Genomic DNA, 20,539 nt, shown 5'->3' with positions numbered 1-20,539 from the left:
CTTTGCTTGTTTCATGATTTGCACACTGTTAAGTGATACACGTTTACTGCGACCCTGATGATACACAATCAGGATCTTTTCTCACTTCATGCAGTAATTTTCTATTTGTCATTAAATCCTGTTCATTGCATATGTGAGGTCACATCTCAGAACTGTCTGCGGTGCGCAGATCCCTTGCAACATCTGGGAACCTTCACAGCATCTTGTGGAACTTTCCATTTGTGAGGTCATGTCAGCACTTAAACAAAATTCAGATTTTGGAGTTTTTTGGATTTGGGAATTTCGGGTAAGGGGTACTCAAGCTGTATTATGTTTTGCAATGTACTGCCAGAGCAAAACAACAAATTTCACATTAAATGCCGGTGATATTAAACCTGATTCTGACTCTCTCTTTGCTCCATCAACTTAGAGGATTTTGCTTTTGAATCCTGCACTATGTAATATATATATAATCTATTTTAAAATTCTTTCCTAGGTAACACTTCCATGGTTTCAGCTATTAACTTGCAATATTGTGCTTTACAAAAGAGCCACAAGATTTAAGCATGCAATATTCAATACACACCTCCTATTCACCTTGCTGTCACAAGGTCTAGAAAATGTAGGTGTGACCTATTTGGTGTGAATTAAACAAGGAAAACAAATACCTTGAGAAAGAACTTCAGTCAAAAAATATCCTCCCACCTCCTCTCTCAAGAGATTTATGTACAAAAGACACGCAGGAGAATTCCTTCACTTTATCATTGAAGTGAAAATTATATCTTTTCAATATAAAGTTACAAGAAAATTTTTGATATGAAAATTTATTTAATAACCTTTCTTTATGTTTACACAGATATGTATTTCTGAGAACTGGCACATTCTCTGCAGTAACTTGAAAATAACTTTTGGTGGCATCACAGACCCATTTGCAGACTCCAATATTTGGTATCATTTCGGACCAGGAATGACATCAAATGCTCCTTGGTTCTAGCAAAAGTGGCTGGAGACAAAGACATTCAGCTCCTTCCTCTAAGTGACATTAAAATTGATTTTAAAATGACGTGTAGAACTGTTAATATCATTAGATGCAGTATCTGAAGAAACAAAACTTGGATAACAAGACGACTAAAGAAAGTAGGAGCAGGAAGAGGTCAACAAACAGTCTACTGGTGGAACTCAGCAATATCTGTGGGAGGGAAGGAGTTGCTGATATTTCAGGTCAAGACAGTGCACCAGTACAGAGAATGGAGAAGGGAGGTGACCAATATAAAGAGGAGAAGGAGAATGGGGAGAAGGACAATTAGTGAACAGATGAAGGGTGAAAGATAATAAGGAGGTTGTGCAATGTGGGGGACTAGTGGTGAATGATAGATGGAAGGAGGAAAGAACTGAGAGCAGATGGAGTGAGGTTGGGGTATGTGGGGTGGAAAGGTTGGAGACAGCTGTTGAAGAGATATAAGCAGGAACACTACTTGAAGGACTACCAAAGCTGGATAAATAAAGGAAGTGATCATGGAAACTATTAGCTGAGGAGGGTGATGTGGTTGGGAAGGGGGTAAGCCTCTGGGTGACTGTATGTATAGTGAGTGGTTAGAACCAGGAAGGGGAGGGGGATGAAGTTAAGCAGTTTGGGGGATAGGTTGTTGAGGGGTAGAAGATAAAAATGGGAGGAGTGGAGGTAACCTTTGATTTTCGGCTTCTCTCTCTCAATCTTGCTCCATCACTCTCTCATCTTTACTTCTCCACTCTTCGTCCACCTACATCTATTATTCAACTGCCACATTCTCCCTCCCATTCCCAAGTGCTCATCTTCGCACCTACGTCAACCATAATGAAGTACTTTGAGAAGTTGATTATGGTGCCAATCAACTCCTGTCTCAAAGATGTCCTGGATCTGCCCATTACCATAGCAGATGCAATTTCTCTGGTCTTTCACTCAGTTCTAGGTCATCTGGACAACGGAAACTCATACCATATATGAAGCTGTTGTGCATCAGCTACCTCTCAGTGTTCAACACAATCATCTGATTCAAACTCATCATCAAGCTTCAAGACCTGGGCTTCTGCTCCTCCCTCTGCAGTTGGATACTCAACTTCCTCATCGTCAGAACTCACACTGAGGATTGTTAACACTATCTACCCATCACTGAACATCAATACAGGTGCACCTCAAGAATGTGTGGTTAGCTCCCTGCTCTACCCAATATATACTCGGAGACTACTTCATTAGGTACACCCCTACACCTGTTCGTTAATGCAAATATCTAATCAGCCAATCATGAGGCAGCAACTCAGTGCCTCTCCCATAATTTTGGGGGTTTCTAACCAGGCCACCTTGCAAAAATCTCCAAATAATTATCACCAACATATCACTTGTGGACCCAGAGGAGCCAACACACTGGGCTACTGTGAGACGACCATCAGGAGTGCGTACTGTGACGTCCCGTGTCCACACTTTGGAAAGTCTGATCATCTGGTTGTACTCCTTCTCCCTGAGTATAGGCAGAGACTGAATACCACAGCACCAGTAGAGAGGACCAAGAAGGTATGGACAAAGGAGGTGGAGGGGTTTTCACAGGACTGTTATGAGTTGGTGCATTGGATAGTCTTCAGGCCTGAATGAATATGTCACAGTTGTCACTGACTTCATTAAAACCTGTGTGCATGGGTGTGTGCTTATGGGGACATAGCGTGCATACCTGGATCAAAAGTCGTGAATGAACGAGGAGATTCGTAGTCTGCTGAGGGCTAGATCTGTGGCATTCAAGTCTGGTGCACCGGTATTATACAAGAAATCCAGGTTTGACTTACAGGGGGCTACCTCAAGAGCAAAGAACAATTCCGATTGAGGTTAGAGGCAGAATTGGATGCTCATCAGCACTGGCAGGGTTTGCAGGCTACTGCTTCCTAAAAAATGAAACCTAACATGGTGAATGATAGTGATCCTTCACTGCCAGGTGAACTCTATGCCCTTCATGTTCATTTTGAAAGGGAGAATAAAGCCACAGCTATGAGGATTCCTGCAGCGTCCAGTAACCCTGTGATTTCTGTTTTGAAGGCTGACATCAAAGCATCTTTCGAGAGGGTGAACCTCCACATGGTGACAGAACCCGATGGTGTACCCGGTAAGGCTGCGAAAACCTGTGCCACTCAACTGGTGGGTGTGCTAAAATACATTTTCAATCTCTCACTGCTAAAGTCGTTAGTTTCCACCTTCTTCAAAAGGGCAACATCTTACCAGTGCCCAAGACGAGCAGGATGAGCTGCTGTAATGTCTATCATCCATAGCACCCACATCTATAGTGATGAAGTGCTTTGAGAAGTTGGTTATGGCTAGAATCAGCTCCTGCCTCAGCAAAGCCCTGGACCCACTGCAATTTGCCTATCGCCATAATAGGTTTACAGAAGATGCGATAACATTGGCTCTTCACATGGCCTTGGATCACCTTGATGACACTAGTATCTACGTCTGGCCGCTGTTTAACAAAATCATTCCTACAGTTCTGATCAAAACCTCCAAAACCTGGGCCTCTGCGCCTCCCTCTGCAACTGGATCTTCAACTTTCTCACTGGAAGACCGCATTCTGTGCGGATCAGAAATAACATCTCCACCTCGTTAATAATCAGCGCTAGTACACGTCAGGGATGTGTGCTTAGACCACTCCTCTACCTTTTGACATATTGGCCTTCAGAATCAAAGCATGGAGTATAGGAGTTGGAATGCAATAGTGTATACATCATTGCTGAAGCCTAATTTTGGAGTATTCTATGGCTTTGGTCACCATCCTACAGGAAAGATGTAGAATTCCAGAGATTCCCGACCTTCTGTGAGAAAAAATCTGTATAAAGCTTATTTTTACATGACTGACCCTTTACCTTCCAACTATGTCCTACTTGTCGTCAATGTAAACATCTCAAGACTTACCCCATCATGTCTCCCTAGACTCTAAGTATTTCAATAAGATTACCCCTCATTCTTCCAAATTCCAAAGAACCCAAATCCAATTTCTTTTGTCACAGGTGATAGAACATCATCTCTTCCAAGTTATTGGCCAAAATAAGGACACTCAATTTCCTATAAACCTTGGACTGAGTTTCAAAGTAGCAATATGTCTAGTGTTTGGGCTCATAACTTTTAATGTCAATTGAAGAACATCAGTAATCAGGCAATCTCAACATACTCCTTATTTGTATTCATGATGGTTCTGCATACAAAATAACACAGTCATATTAGGGAGAGAATTATCTTCTTCTAATAATCTGAAAAGCATAAGAAGTGTATACAGAAAGAAAAGTAATATCAGGAAATGTAGAGTAGGTTTGATCCAAAAGAAGAGCAGTGGAAATGACTCAAGTGATGAATGATAACTTTGATAATAGACAGCAAAAATAGCAAGCCATAAGTGACCACAAAACAAGAGAGAACAGATATTAAACACCACAGGCACCAGCATAACTGAAGGCATGGAGCAACAGGTTGAGGTTGGCTGGTTCGATGGGTGAACAGGGCATGTGGATGAAAGCTGGGTTTAAATAGGCTGCAGGTGATGAGCTGGAAACAAGTGACAGGCGAATCCTCTTATCTGGGTGGAGTCTGGGAGGTGCCTCACTTTGCAGGCCGAACAGGATTTTCCCTTCTATGGCTGGGACCTGACAGTACAGGATGATGTGGATGGCCCTGGTGGAACTCCTCAATGAGCGATGGATCCAAAATAAAACTAGACGGCACCCAAGACCTCTCCTCCATGTCGTACACTTCCCAGTTGACCAGGTACTGCACATCCAATCAACGATGACATGAATCAATCAACCAGCAAACCACCTACACTGGCCCTCCTTCCACCATCCTGTGTTCTAGAGATGCAGGGTCAGGTGGGTTCTGTGTTCCGTGGACAATGGTCTTGAGGCAAGACATGTGGAAGATAGGTGAGATTCTGACAGACAGTTGCAGTTGAAGGCAGTAAGTGACTGGGTTGATGGGTTACCTTGAAGGAACCAATGAACAGGAACGAGTGCTTGCTGGCGTCAGTACACAGGGGCTGATCTCGTGTGGACGCAAGGCACAGTCACCAGATTGGAGTAGCCTTGGTGGGTGCCACTGGCATTTGGCCTGGCGACAGTAGGCATAGTTGGCAGGAAAGATGGCCCTTCAGCCCTCTTCAAGCATTCCGGTGGCAGTGGACCAGGGCCCTGGTGGATGGGACCACCACTGTTGGCTCTTCTGTGGAGAACAGTGTGTATTTATAGCCATGACGCACTTCAAAGGGTGATATACTTGTGGTAGAGGAGGTGTGTAGATTGTGGAGCAGTTCAGCCCAGAGCTGATATTTCTTCCATGTGGAAAGGTTAGAGGCAGAGAAGCATCACAGAAATTTCTCCACTGCTGATTGGCTGTTTTGGACTGACCATTGGTCTGTAGATGATAACCAAAGAAAAAACCCACTGAGGTGTGGAGGAGGGAGCAGAAGGCTTGCCAGAAGCAGGAAATGAATTGGGACCCTGGTTCGTCACAATATCCTGAGAGAAGCTGTGGAGGTGAACTACATGTTGGCGAATCAGTGGCTGATGGAATTTTGAGGAGGACAATGAAGTGGGCCACCTTGGAGAACTGGTCCACCACTGGCATGATCAAGATGGCCCCATTAGAAGGTGGCCAATCAGTGATGAAATTCCTCAAGTGTGTCGGCTGGAATAGACTTGGGCTGTAGGGCCTGGCAGATCAGGTTTTCAAGATCTCAGACAATTGGGGTATCTGAGATAATGGGGCTGAGTGTGAATTTCTGGTTCAGCTGGATTGAACTGTCATGACAGGGCATCTGCCTTCGTGTTCTGGGAGGTGGGTCAGTAGGAGATGGTGAAGTTGAATTGCTTGAAGAAGAGGCCCCAGTGAACCTGACAAGGGTTGAGTTGGCGGGTCTGTTGTGTGGTTATGAGGTTCTGGTGGTCAGTCCAGATCAGGAAAGGATCAGTGTTTCCCATAAACTAATGTCTCCATTCCTCCAAGGCCCAGTTAATGGCACATAGCTTCCTGTACACTACTTCATAATGGTGCTGTGTGGAGTTGAATGCATGAGATGAAGGCACAAAGATGTATCTTCCCATCCAGTCCTTGCTGGGAGAGGAAGACCCCAGTCAGATGCATCCACCTCTACCAAAAATATACAGAGGGTTTTGGATGATGGAGAATGGGAGCATTGGTGAAGCTTCTCTTGAGTTCCACAAATGTGTGGTCCATGGTAGCAGACCAAGTTATCTGTGAGGTAGGCGATTTGGTTAGGGAGATGAGAGGAGTTGCAATTTGGTTGTAGTTCCTGCTGAGATGACAGTAGATGTTGGAGAAGCACAAGAAGCATGCTGGCTGTATAAGGATGCGTGGTCGGGACAATTCAACAATGGCACACACATTTTCTGGGTCTACAGCTATGCCGTGGGATAAAGGGATGTAATTCAGGAAGGAAACAATTGGGTTGTGGACCGGACATTACTCTGACATGCAGTACAGATGATTTTCAAGGAGATATTGAAGGACTGAACAGATGTAACAGATGGTCTTCGGTGCCCTAGGAGAAGGTGAGAATGTTATTGATATAGATGAACACATAACTGTGTAGCATGTCTCAGAGGATATTGTTAACGAAGGCTTGGAAAATGGCTGATCTATAGGAAAATCTGAAAGGCGTCACCAAGTATTTGTAGTGGCCTCTGGGTGTAATGAACATAGTCTTCCACTCATCCCCTGGCAGACACGGATCAAGTTATATGGGCTCTGTAGACCCAGTCTGGTTAAGATCTGAGCCCTGTGGAATGTTTCAAGCACTCTAGCTATCAAGGGGAGAGGGTAGTAATTCTAAATGGTGATTTTATTGTGTGTGCACATTGGTCAATGTAGTTTTGGAGACCTTCATTATTCATTTTGACAAGGATGAAACCTGCACCAGCTGAGGACTGGGCTGGTCAAATGAAGCTGTACTGTAGGGCCTCTGCAATGCAGTCATTCATGGAAGGGGAGAGAGAAAACAGATGATCTCTGGATGTGGGCATGGCCAGGAAGAGGTTGATCTGTAGTCTGTGAGGTGGCAGAGTGCTGGTTTCCCTTTTACTGAAAGCGACAGCTAAGCTGAGGTACAATGGTGGGAGTTTGGTGAGGTCGAGGGTTTCCTCCATCTCCACTGATTTACGGTGTGAAGTCAATGAGGTTGCAGGCAAGTGGGTCCCCAGCTCAGCAGTGAACTGGATGAACATGGGAAGTGAGGATTGTGAGTGGAGAGCCAGGGGTAACTCAAGATGAGGGAGTGTTGGCGGACTCAATAAGGAGAAGATGGATGGATGCACGGTGCTCTCCGAAGCTCATATGCACAGACCGTGTGTGCATCCTGAACATCCCAGACCCTGAATGGTCATCCATCAATGGCTGACACAGAGTCCAGTCCAGAAAAATGCCTGCTGTGCCGAAATCCACCCGAGACACCAGTACACAGGGAGCCACTGGGGTGTGGAAGAGGACATAGAGAATGATTTGGGCTATAGCGCTAGAACAAGGGTCTGATAGAAGGCCCCTCATCTGTACCTGGTGATGCCATTTTCCCAGACGCAGTGGGCACTTGATGTATGGGTAATCCGGGTGATCAGCTACCCTAAGTAATCACATACGTGGATACACTCTTGCAGTGTTAAATGAGCTCTCCCAATCTGCGTGGGTTCTGGAGGTGTTGCTGATGAAGGTCCTGCAGCCTGAATTGTTTCTGGGAATGGAACTGGGGTTCTGGCTGATGACCTGGAGGGTTGTTCCATAAGACACTTGTCAATACGGAGGGCCAGAGTGACGAGGTTTTCGAGTGATGAACTCTCTCAGCTAAATAGTTTATCTTTCCAACACTCTGAGAAACTGTGATGGTAATAGGCCAGCAGCATTTCCGCATTCCAGCTACAGTCCGCTGTGAAGGTCCAGAATCCAAACTGAGTCTTGACACTGGTAAATTATACAACCTGCTATCTCCCTTCCACTTCCTGTGTTGTTGAAAACCTGGCGCATCACAGTGATAAATTCCTCATATTTATTGCAAATGGTTCTTTTGTATGCTAGTTAGCAGTGGCATGGGTCAGAGCTCACCTAGTCAAGAGAGAGATCTCTCTGTTGGGAAATGTAGAGGTGGTTTTAAGATGGGTGGCAGCTTACTGGCAGTTCATAATTCAAGAAATACAACTAAATAATTTAGATAGCAGATTTTCTGTGGTAAATTGTGGTAAACAATCACTGCAAACAATGAAGAGGCAAGTGAAGGTGAGCTGACTCTAAGGTTGAGGCATGCTGGTGTGATGCAAATTTGGAGCAAGGTCGAGGCACGTTCGAGGAGAAGTGGTTGAAGCAAGATTGAACCTAAATCAAGAGCGAGGTGGGATTGATCTAAGTGCCAAGCTGACTTAGAAAGTTTTGGTATGGGCCGAAACATGAAGGCAGGCTTTAGGACCCAGAGTGTATTGAAGCAACAGGGTCTAAGTCTTAGAGTGTGGAATGACCAAATATTTGGACAATTTAACGCCGGGTTGAATGGATTGAAGAGGCCAGGTGTTAGGAGTTGGTTCTGCTCACTGTTATGCGATGTTACTCTGCCCTCCACAGCACTGAGGCGGACGCTGTGGCCTGCTCCAGGCTTCATGTCTGTGAGCTTTGTTTTACACCACTGTGTGATGAACTGAGGCTGAGACTGTGGGCCTGATCCGGCTGCTCCACGCTTCGTGTCCATGGGCTCACTTTAGCTAGGATTGTGGATGACAGCTGGGTTTAAATAGGCTGCAGGTGATGAGTCGGATATGAGTGGCAGGTGATTCCTATTAGCTGAGTGGAGACTGGGAGGTTCTTGCCTGTGCATGCCTAACTGGTAAGGGCATTAGTATTTCCTCTTACAAAATTTGTTGTTAAGAATTGACAGTACAGTCAAATAAAATATTGAACTATGTGAGGGCAATTAAGTAAAGTTAGAGATTGTAATAAAGGTACTATGAAAAATGTTTATAGTTTCCCAAATAAAAAGTACTTTGCAACTAAGTTTGCATGAGATTTGTGGAAAACAGATTCATTCCACTGTACACACCAACGCAGGAAGCATAGGGAATTTACTTTATGATGGAATGTGTATATAAAACTTTGAGATTCAGTCAGCCTGACTTTAACAATAGAATGTATTTGCACTAGTCTCCTGTTATATTAGCTTTCCAATGTTGCTTTCCTTTGAACTTCACTGTAATGAAAACTGAGTAGGCCATCGCTACCGATTGACTATAAATGGCTAAATTTAAGTTTAGTTCTAATGTCTTGATGCTAGATTTTCACATGTAAAACAAATGGTTTATATTGGTTGTGATTCTTTTACTATGGTATGTTCAGTGCACCATCTTCATTTGCTGTTTTTACAATAGTTGACGAAACAGGAAACCCATGTACACCACCTATCATGCAAATTACACACACAGGAATTCAAAAGGAAAATATTCTATTTCAGAGAACTTTACGCACACACTGTCCATTATAGAAGTTGTACAAACCTACAATTGATCTCCAATTATTATTTTTAGTACAAAAAAGATCTCAGTGTTGGTGTGAAAGTAGTCAGTGTCCTGCTGCATACCTGTAGTAAAACAATAAGTTACGCCTTCATTTCAATGCAAGTATTTTTTGTTCACTCAAGGAACAAGGGCTTCCCAGTCTGAGCTATAAATGAAATGTACTTGTTTCCATTTTGTAACCAGTAATGTAATTTTTGTTAAATACACAAAAATTAGTACAGTATTAAAGCATATGTATAAATCACATGCAAATCACTATAGGGTGTTGAATTTAAAGATGATAACTTACCTTGTCTCATCAATGTAAACTGCTTCAAGCACTGAGGCTGCATACTCTATATTCTTTTTTAAATCTGTCACGTTGATCTCGCCTTTCTCCAGTTGCTTCACAAGACATCGTAGCCTGAAATGGAAAGAGATTATATTACACATCTTTTAACCACCGCAAAGACAGATAATTTTTCCATTTTTATACGACTTTAACCTAAATGGATATAAATGTTTTACCAACTTTGAGAAACAAACTTGAAAAATGAGGATATTTTTCACAAACAGTTGACATTCCTCTAAAGACATTCTGGAGTCTGATCCCAGAAAAGTTTCTATAAGAAGTCTAAATTTGAATCAGAAAGGAGGAACTTCTACTTATTTATTATGATGATGGATCTTGTTACTACTTGATTGTGTCAAATCACAGGAAAAATATTACAGTACTGTGAAGATATCGAACAGTTCTATTTAAACTTGCATATGGAAGCACTGTGTGCGCAATATTATCCAAGCTCAAGGTTCTAACACTATTATTCCCTGAGTTATTTCAAACTACTCAAGTATATGCCATTCTTCTCAACTTCAAAAAGTAATTCTAAAGAATTACCAATGAATGCTGAGGACTGAACCTCAGCGTCATATCACAAACACAAGAAAATCTGTAGATGTTGCAAATCCAAAGCAACACCCGCACAAAATGCTGGAGGAACTCAGTAGGCCAGGCACCATCTATGGACTAAACAGTTGATGTTTCAAGACTTGGATAGGAAGAGGAAAGTCAGAGTAAGAAGGTGTAGGGAGGAGAGGAGGAAGTACAAGGTGGTAAGTGATATGTGAAACCGGGAGAGGGGGAGGGGTGAAGACTTGGGACATTGATTGGTGAAAGATGTAAAGGGCTGGAGAAAAGAGAATCTAGTAGGGGAGGACAGAAGACCATGGAAGAAAGGGAAGGGAGAGAAGCACCAGAGGGAAGTGATGGGCAGGTAAGGAGATAAGGTGAGGGAGGGAAAGAGGAATGGGGAATGGTGAAGGAAAGGAGGGGGGCAATTACGAGAAGTTTGAGAAATCAATGCTCATTCCATCAGGTTGGAGGCTGCCCAGACAGAATATGTGTTAAACCTCGAACCTGAGAGTGTCCTCATTGCAGCAATACAGGAGGCCATGGATTGATATGTCAGAACAGGAATGGGTGGCCACTGGTAGATCCTGCTTTTTGTGGTGGTCGGAGTGAAGGCACTCAGTGAAGCAGTCTCCCAATCTACGTCGGGTGTCACCAATATACAGGAGGCCACACGGGGAGCACCGATATACAGCAAGCCACACCGGGGGCACAGGATATAGTAGATGACCCCAACCGTCTTGCAGGTGAATTGCTGCCTAAACATAATAATCTGGTTTACCTTCATCCTGAATATCAATTCTTTAAAAAGGAGCAGAACAGCCTCTATGTGACATACAAGTACTGCACAAAGAGAAATGCACTTAATAATTTGAACACAAATATTAATTAAGAGTCATTGCGCTATGGCAATGGCTAAATAATAGTTAGATTTCTGAAATGAAACAACATTAATCCTTACGGCTAACAATAAGAGCCTTAAATATTGTCTGCATTTATCAAAACAGAGTTCCATCAGAGAAAATCCGTTAGTTTATTCTGTTGGAAGTTAGGTAAGTTCTAGAGCATTGATGTAAATCCAACTTCTATCGTGTGAACAAATCCAGCCCTGAGAATGAAGCAGTCATTATTAGGCTTAGCAAATTACTGCACAGCAAGGAACCTCAGTTAAAGATATTCATTACAGGTAGAACAATATAACCTGATGTAGAAATTCTGAAACAGAACGTTAGTAAACTTGGAGTCCTCATGGTAGACCTACGTAAATATCAAAGATAGAAGATCCAATTGGATAACTGCCAAAAATGCCAGCTGGGATCATGACATGTGATTAAATTGACTCAATGTATGGAATTTCTACTGCTTGTTCATTATGGTGTAATGATTTCAATGTTCAGCCTGTACTGAACATGCATTTGATTGTCTTAGCAAAGAACCAGTCTTTATTTCACAGGAGGCCCATACCTGTTAAAGTTTGTTTGCTTGTTCAAAATAGATGCACCCATTAAAAAGGAGATCCAGTTTGACTGGTTGAAGAGGGAATGGGAATTGGAATTAAAATATTTGGCCACCGAGTAGTTCCATTTTTGATGGATAGAGTGAAGACGCCCTATGAAATGGTCCCCCTATTTATGATGGGTCTCACCAATATGGACGAGGCTAATTCAGGGGCACTGGACACAATAAACAAATCCAGCATTTCACAAGTGAAGTGTTGGCTCACCTGGAAGGACTATTTGAGTCCTTGAATAATCATGAGAGAGGCTGGCATGGAATGACAAATTTCCATAATTATCGTATAGCAGTAGTTGAATGTGTTGGATCCCCTGGTGCTGCAGGTTAAATGCTGACGATAATTGGGCAGAGATTTCTTCAAACAAGCACAACTGAATTCTTCGATTATGATTTGGAATGTGTCGGTGTGGGCAGTTTCTTGTTTGAATATCTCGAGTTCTTGGTTAACATCAGCTTTTGGGGGTATGTAAACTGCAGTCAGGATCATGAAGGAGAATTCTCTTGATACATAGAGCGGACGGCACTTAACTGGAGGAACAAGAGCACAACAAGACCAATACTGCCGTGTCCGAGCACCACAAAGAGTATATACTGAAACACAGACCCCCACCTTTTGCCTTCTCCAAGTCAGCAGTACAGTCCATCCTGTATATCGAGAAACCCTCGAGTCTGATTGATGAATCTGGCATGTTTGGAGTGAGCCATACCTCTGTGAAACACAGAATGTGGCAATTCCTCATTTCCCTCTGATACAGTAATCTGGTCCTCAATCTTGCTTCCCAACGATTGTACATTTACTAATAAGATGCTGGATAGAGAAACCTTCGTTGCTTAGCATTTCAGCCTGACTTCAACATTCTCTCTCTTCTGAACATGACAATGTACCTTAATCAGCTTAAAGGTGCTGTACCTGCATGCTTGAGAGTTAAGTCTGCTGAGTCCTTCAGAAGATCGTGAAATCACTTGCTCATTAAGATGGTTTAAAAGTACATTGTTTAAAGTGAAATTACAGACTGCAGATTTTTTTTCATGCTATTTATTTCACCAGATTTAGAGTTTAGGCTGCTCCAGAAAATTAGTTTATTTTGTTTTAAACTTTTGTGTGTTATACTCTAAATGGGGGCTCTAAAGCACAAGCAGTGTTTTTGCTGGTATCCGCAGAAATGTTAGCTTTCAATTCTGACAGTGGATTAAGGTTTCATTCAATTATTCCTTCAGCAAAATATTTTTTTCTTTCACATGACTGCTCAAATCTCTTTTGCCCCATATCCTACTGTATTTTTACTCCTTCTTTCTCCTCTATCATCCTGCAATCAAATAAAACTGTTCAGTAATCTGCAGCCATATCTTGAGAGCATGCTAAATGTTAATTGTAAAGTTTGTGTCTCCCAGTGGAGGTTAGTTGTAGGGGATTCATAGCCCGTTCTTTAGTTAGAGCCTTCAGCATTTTGGGCATCGAGGGAGAGAGGAAGAGGAGAGCCATCCGCGGTACCACCGATGCGGCAGAGAGGGTCTCAAGATGGCTGTGGCCCAAAAGAGGGGAGCCATGGAGTCATAAGTAGCTAGCCATCTGGACACAAGCTGGGGTCTGATCAGCCCCGGCTGGGTCACCTGGAGGAGGTTGTATGATGATGAAAGACCCGAAACACCCGATAATTCCAGGAACATCACTGAAGATGTGTCCAGAAGCGTCAATAGATGTATGTACACAGCAGTGCTGCAATTATTGCCGGCACTAAAATATTTAGATTAAATACAGTAGAACGCAAAACTTCCAAATAGAATTCCAAGTAACCTTCTGTTTTTTCCCATATTTTTAAATTGGCTGGAACTGAAAATTTAAATCCATTATTATAAATTATAGAGTATTTTCCTCCATTTCAGACTTACACTACAATTTTCTTTTCTAAACAAAACAAGACAGCAGCATTAAAAAAATGATCTAAATGACCCTGGAATATCTTCAACAGAAAGGCTGGCCAGTTGATGACATGAATCATTCATAAACTATGATTTGTTCTCCGTATATATCCATTCTTACCTGGCTCAAGCAAACTAAGCTGCTAGAATACTTAATAGGTACTTACACACTAGTTTATACTTATCTGGCATGTAAGAAATACCATCTGGACAGATATCAGAAAATTGAATGGTTTATGAACTAAATTTAATTTCATTGAATTACATTAAATCATTGAAATTCTTCCGGGACAAATATCAGAAAGTGTTAACATTTTATGGTATTTATCAAGATTCCTGCAGGTATACTGACATTCCTCAATGTCTGGTTCCTTGGTTTCTTAGGGCTGTTGTAGCCAGGGGAGATAATGGGAACCTATTAAATGCTCTCAATGGCTTGCACCTTAAATAGCCTTTGACAACCAAGTCCAACTCCTGGCCTTCACATGTGGCTTAGCTACTATGCCTGGTGGAACCATTTCCACTGACAGGAGAAAGGGCCAATGTTGTTTACTGGTGCCTTTAAACTAGTTGCTTTGGGCACATGGGGCTCGTCAGCTGTGGTTGGCAGCTCCTCTAGGATAAAGAAAACTTTGATCTTAAACTTTCACTGCCATGCGCTATACCCAACCATGGGGAAGGCTTCGGGAGTAAACCCTGAGGTAAAATGCCCAGCGTTGAGTTCAACACAGACTGGCAACTCCTGTGACGCCATTGGCGCCAAACTGTATCGGTCAGTCTCTGCTGTTCCTATGGATTCATTAGCTGCGTGGAGAGGGAGAGCCTGCTGCATGGACAATAGCTTTCTCTCCATATCATACTGCCCCAGCTTGCATTCCGGTTTACATATCACATAGACAGTGAGGATGCAATATCCATGATCGACCCTGAACAACAGAGGGCCTCCTCCTCTTGAACATCCAAACAAAAGTTAGCTTTTATATGTGTACCTTTGCCTGTACTTTCCAGTTTGGAGGTACTGGTAAAATAAAAATCAAAAGAAAACTGCTCATGAAAAAAAAACTGAAATAACAAAAAATGCTGGAAAAACTAAGCAGGTCAGAATCCACTGTCAGAAATGGGAAGGAAAGACATACAAGTTAGATTTCAGTAGAATGTGGGAGGGATGTGTAGAACAGATGTGGTGAGATAAAATGGCTTAATGGGTATAATTACCAATACATAAAACTTCTTGCTGTTGGGGAGGTTGGGGATGGTCTTGCTTTGTTGATCCTGACTTGTGAAAAGTCCATCCAATGCTTTTCCACCTTTCCATCCATTTAAACAGAACGATATTTCAGAGCAAACGTCCAACGCTAGAGTGTTGGCCTAGAATAAGTTCTAGCAACCTTTAATATCCAAGATAACACTGTGGTAGAAGCTATAAATCTGCTCAGACAGACACTCAACTAACATCCGTTACCCAGCATTTGGCTGTGCTGGGTACTGTAAGGTGAAACATAACCATATTCCACACTTTATGACCACTTGGAAGAAATCACACACATTTCTTGCAATATTTACAGGTTAGACATTTTTTCAAAAATATGTTTCTACGTTTCCATATATGCAAGAATCTGATTTGTTGGATACCATTTTGAATATGAATCCCTTAGTGAGAGGCTCCATTGGTAGAATTTATAATTTATTTTTACTACAAAAAGATAACCTCTCACTAAAGATTAAACAGGATTGGGAGAGAGAACTTAATATAACTTTTGTTAATGAAGATTGGTTGCGGGTTCTGAAAATGGTTAATTCTTCCTCGATATGTGCCAATCATTGTTTAATTCAGTTTAAAATTGTTCACCGTTATTATTCAACAAAGGAGAGGCTATCCAAAATATTTCCTAATATAGATAATTATTGTGATAGGTGCAAGAATGAAGTAGCTACTTGGTCACATTTGTTCTGGTCATGTCCCTCATTGAAATCTTTTTGGAAATCTTTATTTTCTACAATTTCTAAAGCTTCAAAAATTAATTTACAACTTAATACATTGACTGTTGTATTTGGAATAGTTCCGCATCACATTCAGGATATTTCGTTTTCAAATCAACATGTAATTGCATTCGTTACATTGTTGGCAAGAAGAGCTATTTTATTGAAGTGGACAGATACCTCTGCTCTTACACTAACTCAATGGTTTTCCCAAGTAATGCTATGTCTTAGTGTGGAAAAAATTAGAAGTAGAACTTTTGATCCCCGATTTGATTTTGAGAGAGGGTGGAGCTCTTTTGTTAAATATTATCATTTAATTTGAATCAATTTACATGGTTTCCTTCCAATTTTATGTTATATAAATATGATTTGGCAGCTGTTGCTTTCTTTTACTTCTTTATATATGTAAATGATTGTAAGACGTATTGCTCCGGGAGTTAGTTCCTAATGTTTTTTTTTTCTTTTTTTGTTTTATAGTTAGTGGGGTTTTTTTTAGTTAGCTGGGGTTCTCTTTTTTCCTTCTTTTCCTTTTATAAATTTTTTTTCATTAGCATATATAAGTTTTTTTCAGCTTTATTAATTATATACATACTAATTTGTTGAATTTCTGTATTTTATAGCTGTAGAAGATCATATTAATAAAAAGATTTAAAAATGAAATGGAAGCTGGCAACAATCCAATGACATCATAATGTAATCATGCAAGTAAATTTGTACTAAAATCCTGAATCATTTAATTTTAAAATTTTAGCAAGCTTTAAATGCAGATCTGATATTTGGGTCAGGGTTAATATTCTGGTTTTCCATCAAATGAATATCAAAGTACAAACATAAATGTGTTCTTATTGCTTTAGAAATAATATTCATTATTCTTATAAATATCATTAAGAGATTTATTTTAATCATTTTGTTGCCAACAATGACATATTGTGTTCTTTTGTTTTGCTTACTTTCAACTTGACCTTTCACAGATAGAAGTCACAAAATAAATTGACTGAGAGGTTAATAAAAGAACATCAATGCTCTGGAGAGGATTGAACAATATTTAATTAATTTTTCCAATTAAAAGTGCCTTAAAAGAACTATCATAGTGGCTTTAAGGCATTTTTGACAGCCTGGATAATAATTGTAAACTCATTTTTGCCAGAATTCTAACCAGAAATGGTCTCAAGGCAACATTTCATACAAAGGAAGAAATAAAGAAACAGGCACCAAACCACTCCCAATAAAGGCCAATATAGATTATTTACCATACTCTTTCTGTCAATAATATCAATCAGAAGATGGGCCCTGAATACCTTTTGAAATCTCCTCTCTCATCAATAATTTTTAATTTAATAACTCAATAATAGAACTTTGGCTTTGAAGCAAGCTGAAAACATTGAAAGAGTGGGTGGGGCAAATTAAACTTCAGCTGGGGTGGCAGTAGTAAAGCAGTGTTCATTACATGCTCACCCGATTTTACTTTCCACCCACACATAATGAATCCAGTCAGAACAGCTAATGTCATGTTACTCTTCCCCCATCCCTATCACTGTTTTTTATTTAAAACAAAACCCTCTCAGTCTGCCTCTTGTCACAGATTTTCAGTTCAAGAGTTGGCACAAACCTCCTGAGAACAGGGGCACTACTGAATCATACTGTTGGTATTTTGGCCTTACACATTTGAGATAAATCTCCTGCTTCTACAGGCTGGATGGAAAATATTCAGAAAATGTGATTATTTTTTAATAAAAGCAATCTGTAATTGCAACATGGTGATTACAGCAACTGAGGTCGCAACCGAACTGTGCTGTAAAAGTTCAAGTTAACAATATGAACTGTTTTTCAGGCCTGTTATATCCTGTGTTAAATCAGCACAGAACACTGAGAATGCAAGCTGCGCCACCACATTAAATACGTTTACCCCTTTAGCACAGATCAGGGCAAGATTTGATTCAGATCCAGAAGTATATATATTATAGATTACTATGTTGGATTCTTATGGATATTAATAAATCTAGCCTCAAACAAGCAACTAGGAGACAAGATTAGTATCGTCCCAGACTGACTACTGGATTTGATTCATGGGAATGCCTTCTAGCTATGAACTCCAATGCAGGTCTGCATAAGCACTGCAAATGAGAAGCCAAAAAGATATCCACAAGATGCATGAACAGTGACAATGTTAGAGTTCAAATGAATAACTAATTAAACTGTCAGGTCACTGTCAATAATATTATGCTCAATTGTCCCGGATGCAGGAATTCCGCATTTTCCTGCACATAGTGGTTTTCTGTCTTCTGAAGTCGCAGCATATGATCACTCTTCAGAATTTTTTTTGCTGAGATCCCCTGTCATGTCCCTTTGCCACACTGATTAAGGAAAATGAATGACCCTTTGAATCTCTAAATCCCTGCCAATGATATTTTGGCATGGACTAATTTTAGTACTTCACAACCAATGTTTTGTTTTCCAGAAGTAACTTGACACATAAGTGAAAGGTTAAAACAAAGACAGGCAACTCCCTGGATCCATCCATCTTTTTTTTAAAGGATAAATCCTAAATAATAGATTGCTTAGGAAGATGGTATCATAACAATATCCAGCTGGTTCCATATTAACATGGAGAGTGCGGAGCTCAGAATCACAAACGTTACATTTAATTGTTGTTCAACACACAAAGCACTGGAGGAAATCAGCAGGTCAGGCAGCATCTATGGAGGGAAAAGGGCAGCCAATGCTTTGGATTGAGAAGTTTCAGCTAGAATGAAAAAACAGAGGGGAGATAGCCAGTATAGAAAGTGTAGTGGATTTAATATGACACTAATATTTGAGTAATATTGTAAATCTATTGTTTGATTAAGCATTCTTTGTTGTTTCCATAACTTATTATGGGTTATATGTAAGAAGTACGTGCATGGTATATGTCATTACACCACCGAGTCGTATGTGAGCATCTCACTAAAGAGAAACTAAGTAGACACATTTCCCAGCCTCCGTGCATTTTCCCCCCAATTAGTTTTTGGAGCTACAAAAGATAACAGAAAGGAGGAGGGAAGAGTGAACCAAAAGCTGTCAGATGATAAGTGGATTCAGGTAAAGGGGTGACTGGCAGATGAGAGTGGGGGTGAGAGAGTGGGAATGATGTCTGAAGCTGGAAGCTGCTAGGTGGAAGTGACAAAGGGGTGAAGTTGATGGGATCTGATAGATTAGGAAGTTGGAGTATGGAATAAAGGGAAGGAGGTGGGGAGGGCAACCAGTGGGAGATTGGGGGTGATGGGCAGACGGAGATAGTATGGGCTTGGAAAGTGATAGAGTGATAGGGCCCAGTTGTATTTGGAGCACAGAGAGAAAAGCAAAGAAAGGGAGAAAGGGCAGAGGGGAGTGGTTTCAGTAACCATCCAGTTCCATTCTCTTCAGCCCTTTGGCACTTTCACTTCTCATCTCCCAGCTTCTGAAGTCATTCTCACTCTTTTCCTCCTCCTAGAGTGGTGAGTGCATGGAATGGGCTGCCGGCGATGGTGGTGGAGGCGAATATGATAGGGTCTTTTAAGAGACTCCTGGACAGGTACATGGAGCTTAGAAAAATAGAGGGCTATGGGTAACCCTAGGTAATTTCTAAATTAAGTACATGTTCAGCACAGCATTGTGGGCCGAAGGGCCTGTATTGTACTGTAGGTTTTCTATGTTTCTATGTTTCATCTGCCTATCACCCCAACACTTGGATCTACCTATTATCTGCCAGCTCTTGCTCAATACCTTCCCTCTACCTTTTTACACTGGCTTTCTTCAAACCATTTTTTCAGTCCAGATGAAGGACTGCAATCTGAAAAATTCTCTGTCCATTCCCCTCCACGGATGCTGCCTGATCCATTGAGTTCCTCCAGTGCTTTGTGTGCTGCTCCAGATTCCAGCACCTGTAGTGTGTAGTTTCAAAGAAACATAATGCATAAAGATTCTCAGCTGCAATGATGGTAAGGACCTTAGCTGAACTGAAGGTTTACTTCCTGCATTGGTCCTACAAGGTATTGCTCTCACTCCATCCTCCCACCACCCCACTAGGAATAGGGTTCCCCTTGTCCTCACCTACCACCCCACCAGCCTCCGGGTCCAACATATTATTCTCCGTAACTTCCCCCACCTCCAACGGGATCCCACCACTAAGCACATCTTTCCCTCCCACCTTCTCTCTGCTTTCCGCAGGGATCGCTCCCTACACGACTCCCTTGTCCATTCATCCCCCCCCCATCCCTCCCCACTGATCTCCCTCCTGGCACTTATCCGTGTAAGCGGAACAAGTGCTACACATGCCCTTACACTTCCTCCCTCACCACCATTCAGGGCCTCAGACAGTCCTTCCAGGTGAGGCGACACTTCACCTGTGGGTCGGCTGGGGTGATATACTGCATCCAGTACTCCCAATGTGGCCTTCTATATATTGGTGAGACCCGACGCAGACTTGGAGATCGTTTCGCTGAACACCTATGCTCTGTCTGCCAGAGTAAGCAGGATCTCCCAGTGGCCACACATCTTAATTCCACATCCCATTCCCATTCTGGTATGTCTATCCACGGTCTCCTCTACTGTGAAGATGAAGCCACACTCAGGTTGGAGGAACAACACCTTATATTCCGTCTGGGTAGCCTCCAACCTGATGGCATGAACATTGACTTCTCAATTTCCACTAATGCCCCACCTCCCCCTCAT

The 20,539-nt window shown here is 41.7% G+C and overlaps 1 protein-coding gene across 9 annotated transcripts in view; it reads right to left on the bottom strand.

Moving 5' to 3' along the window:
* The window catches only part of pde1a (phosphodiesterase 1A, calmodulin-dependent), a 601,233-nt gene that overhangs the window by 115,606 nt on the left and 465,088 nt on the right, over positions 1 to 20,539 (bottom strand). For all 9 annotated transcript variants that reach the window (XM_063052036.1, XM_063052037.1, XM_063052040.1 and 6 more), the window contains one exon: positions 9,836 to 9,949. In XM_063052036.1, coding sequence (XP_062908106.1) covers positions 9,836 to 9,949 — 114 coding nt within the window. The remainder of the gene's footprint in view (positions 1 to 9,835; positions 9,950 to 20,539) is intronic.

Source organism: Mobula hypostoma, chromosome 6, assembly GCF_963921235.1.
Source record: "Mobula hypostoma chromosome 6, sMobHyp1.1, whole genome shotgun sequence".
In the NCBI taxonomy this organism is placed as follows: Eukaryota; Metazoa; Chordata; class Chondrichthyes; order Myliobatiformes; family Myliobatidae; genus Mobula; species Mobula hypostoma.
The sequence above is the reverse complement of the archived record's forward strand: the minus strand, read 5'-3'. Positions and strand labels throughout refer to the sequence as shown.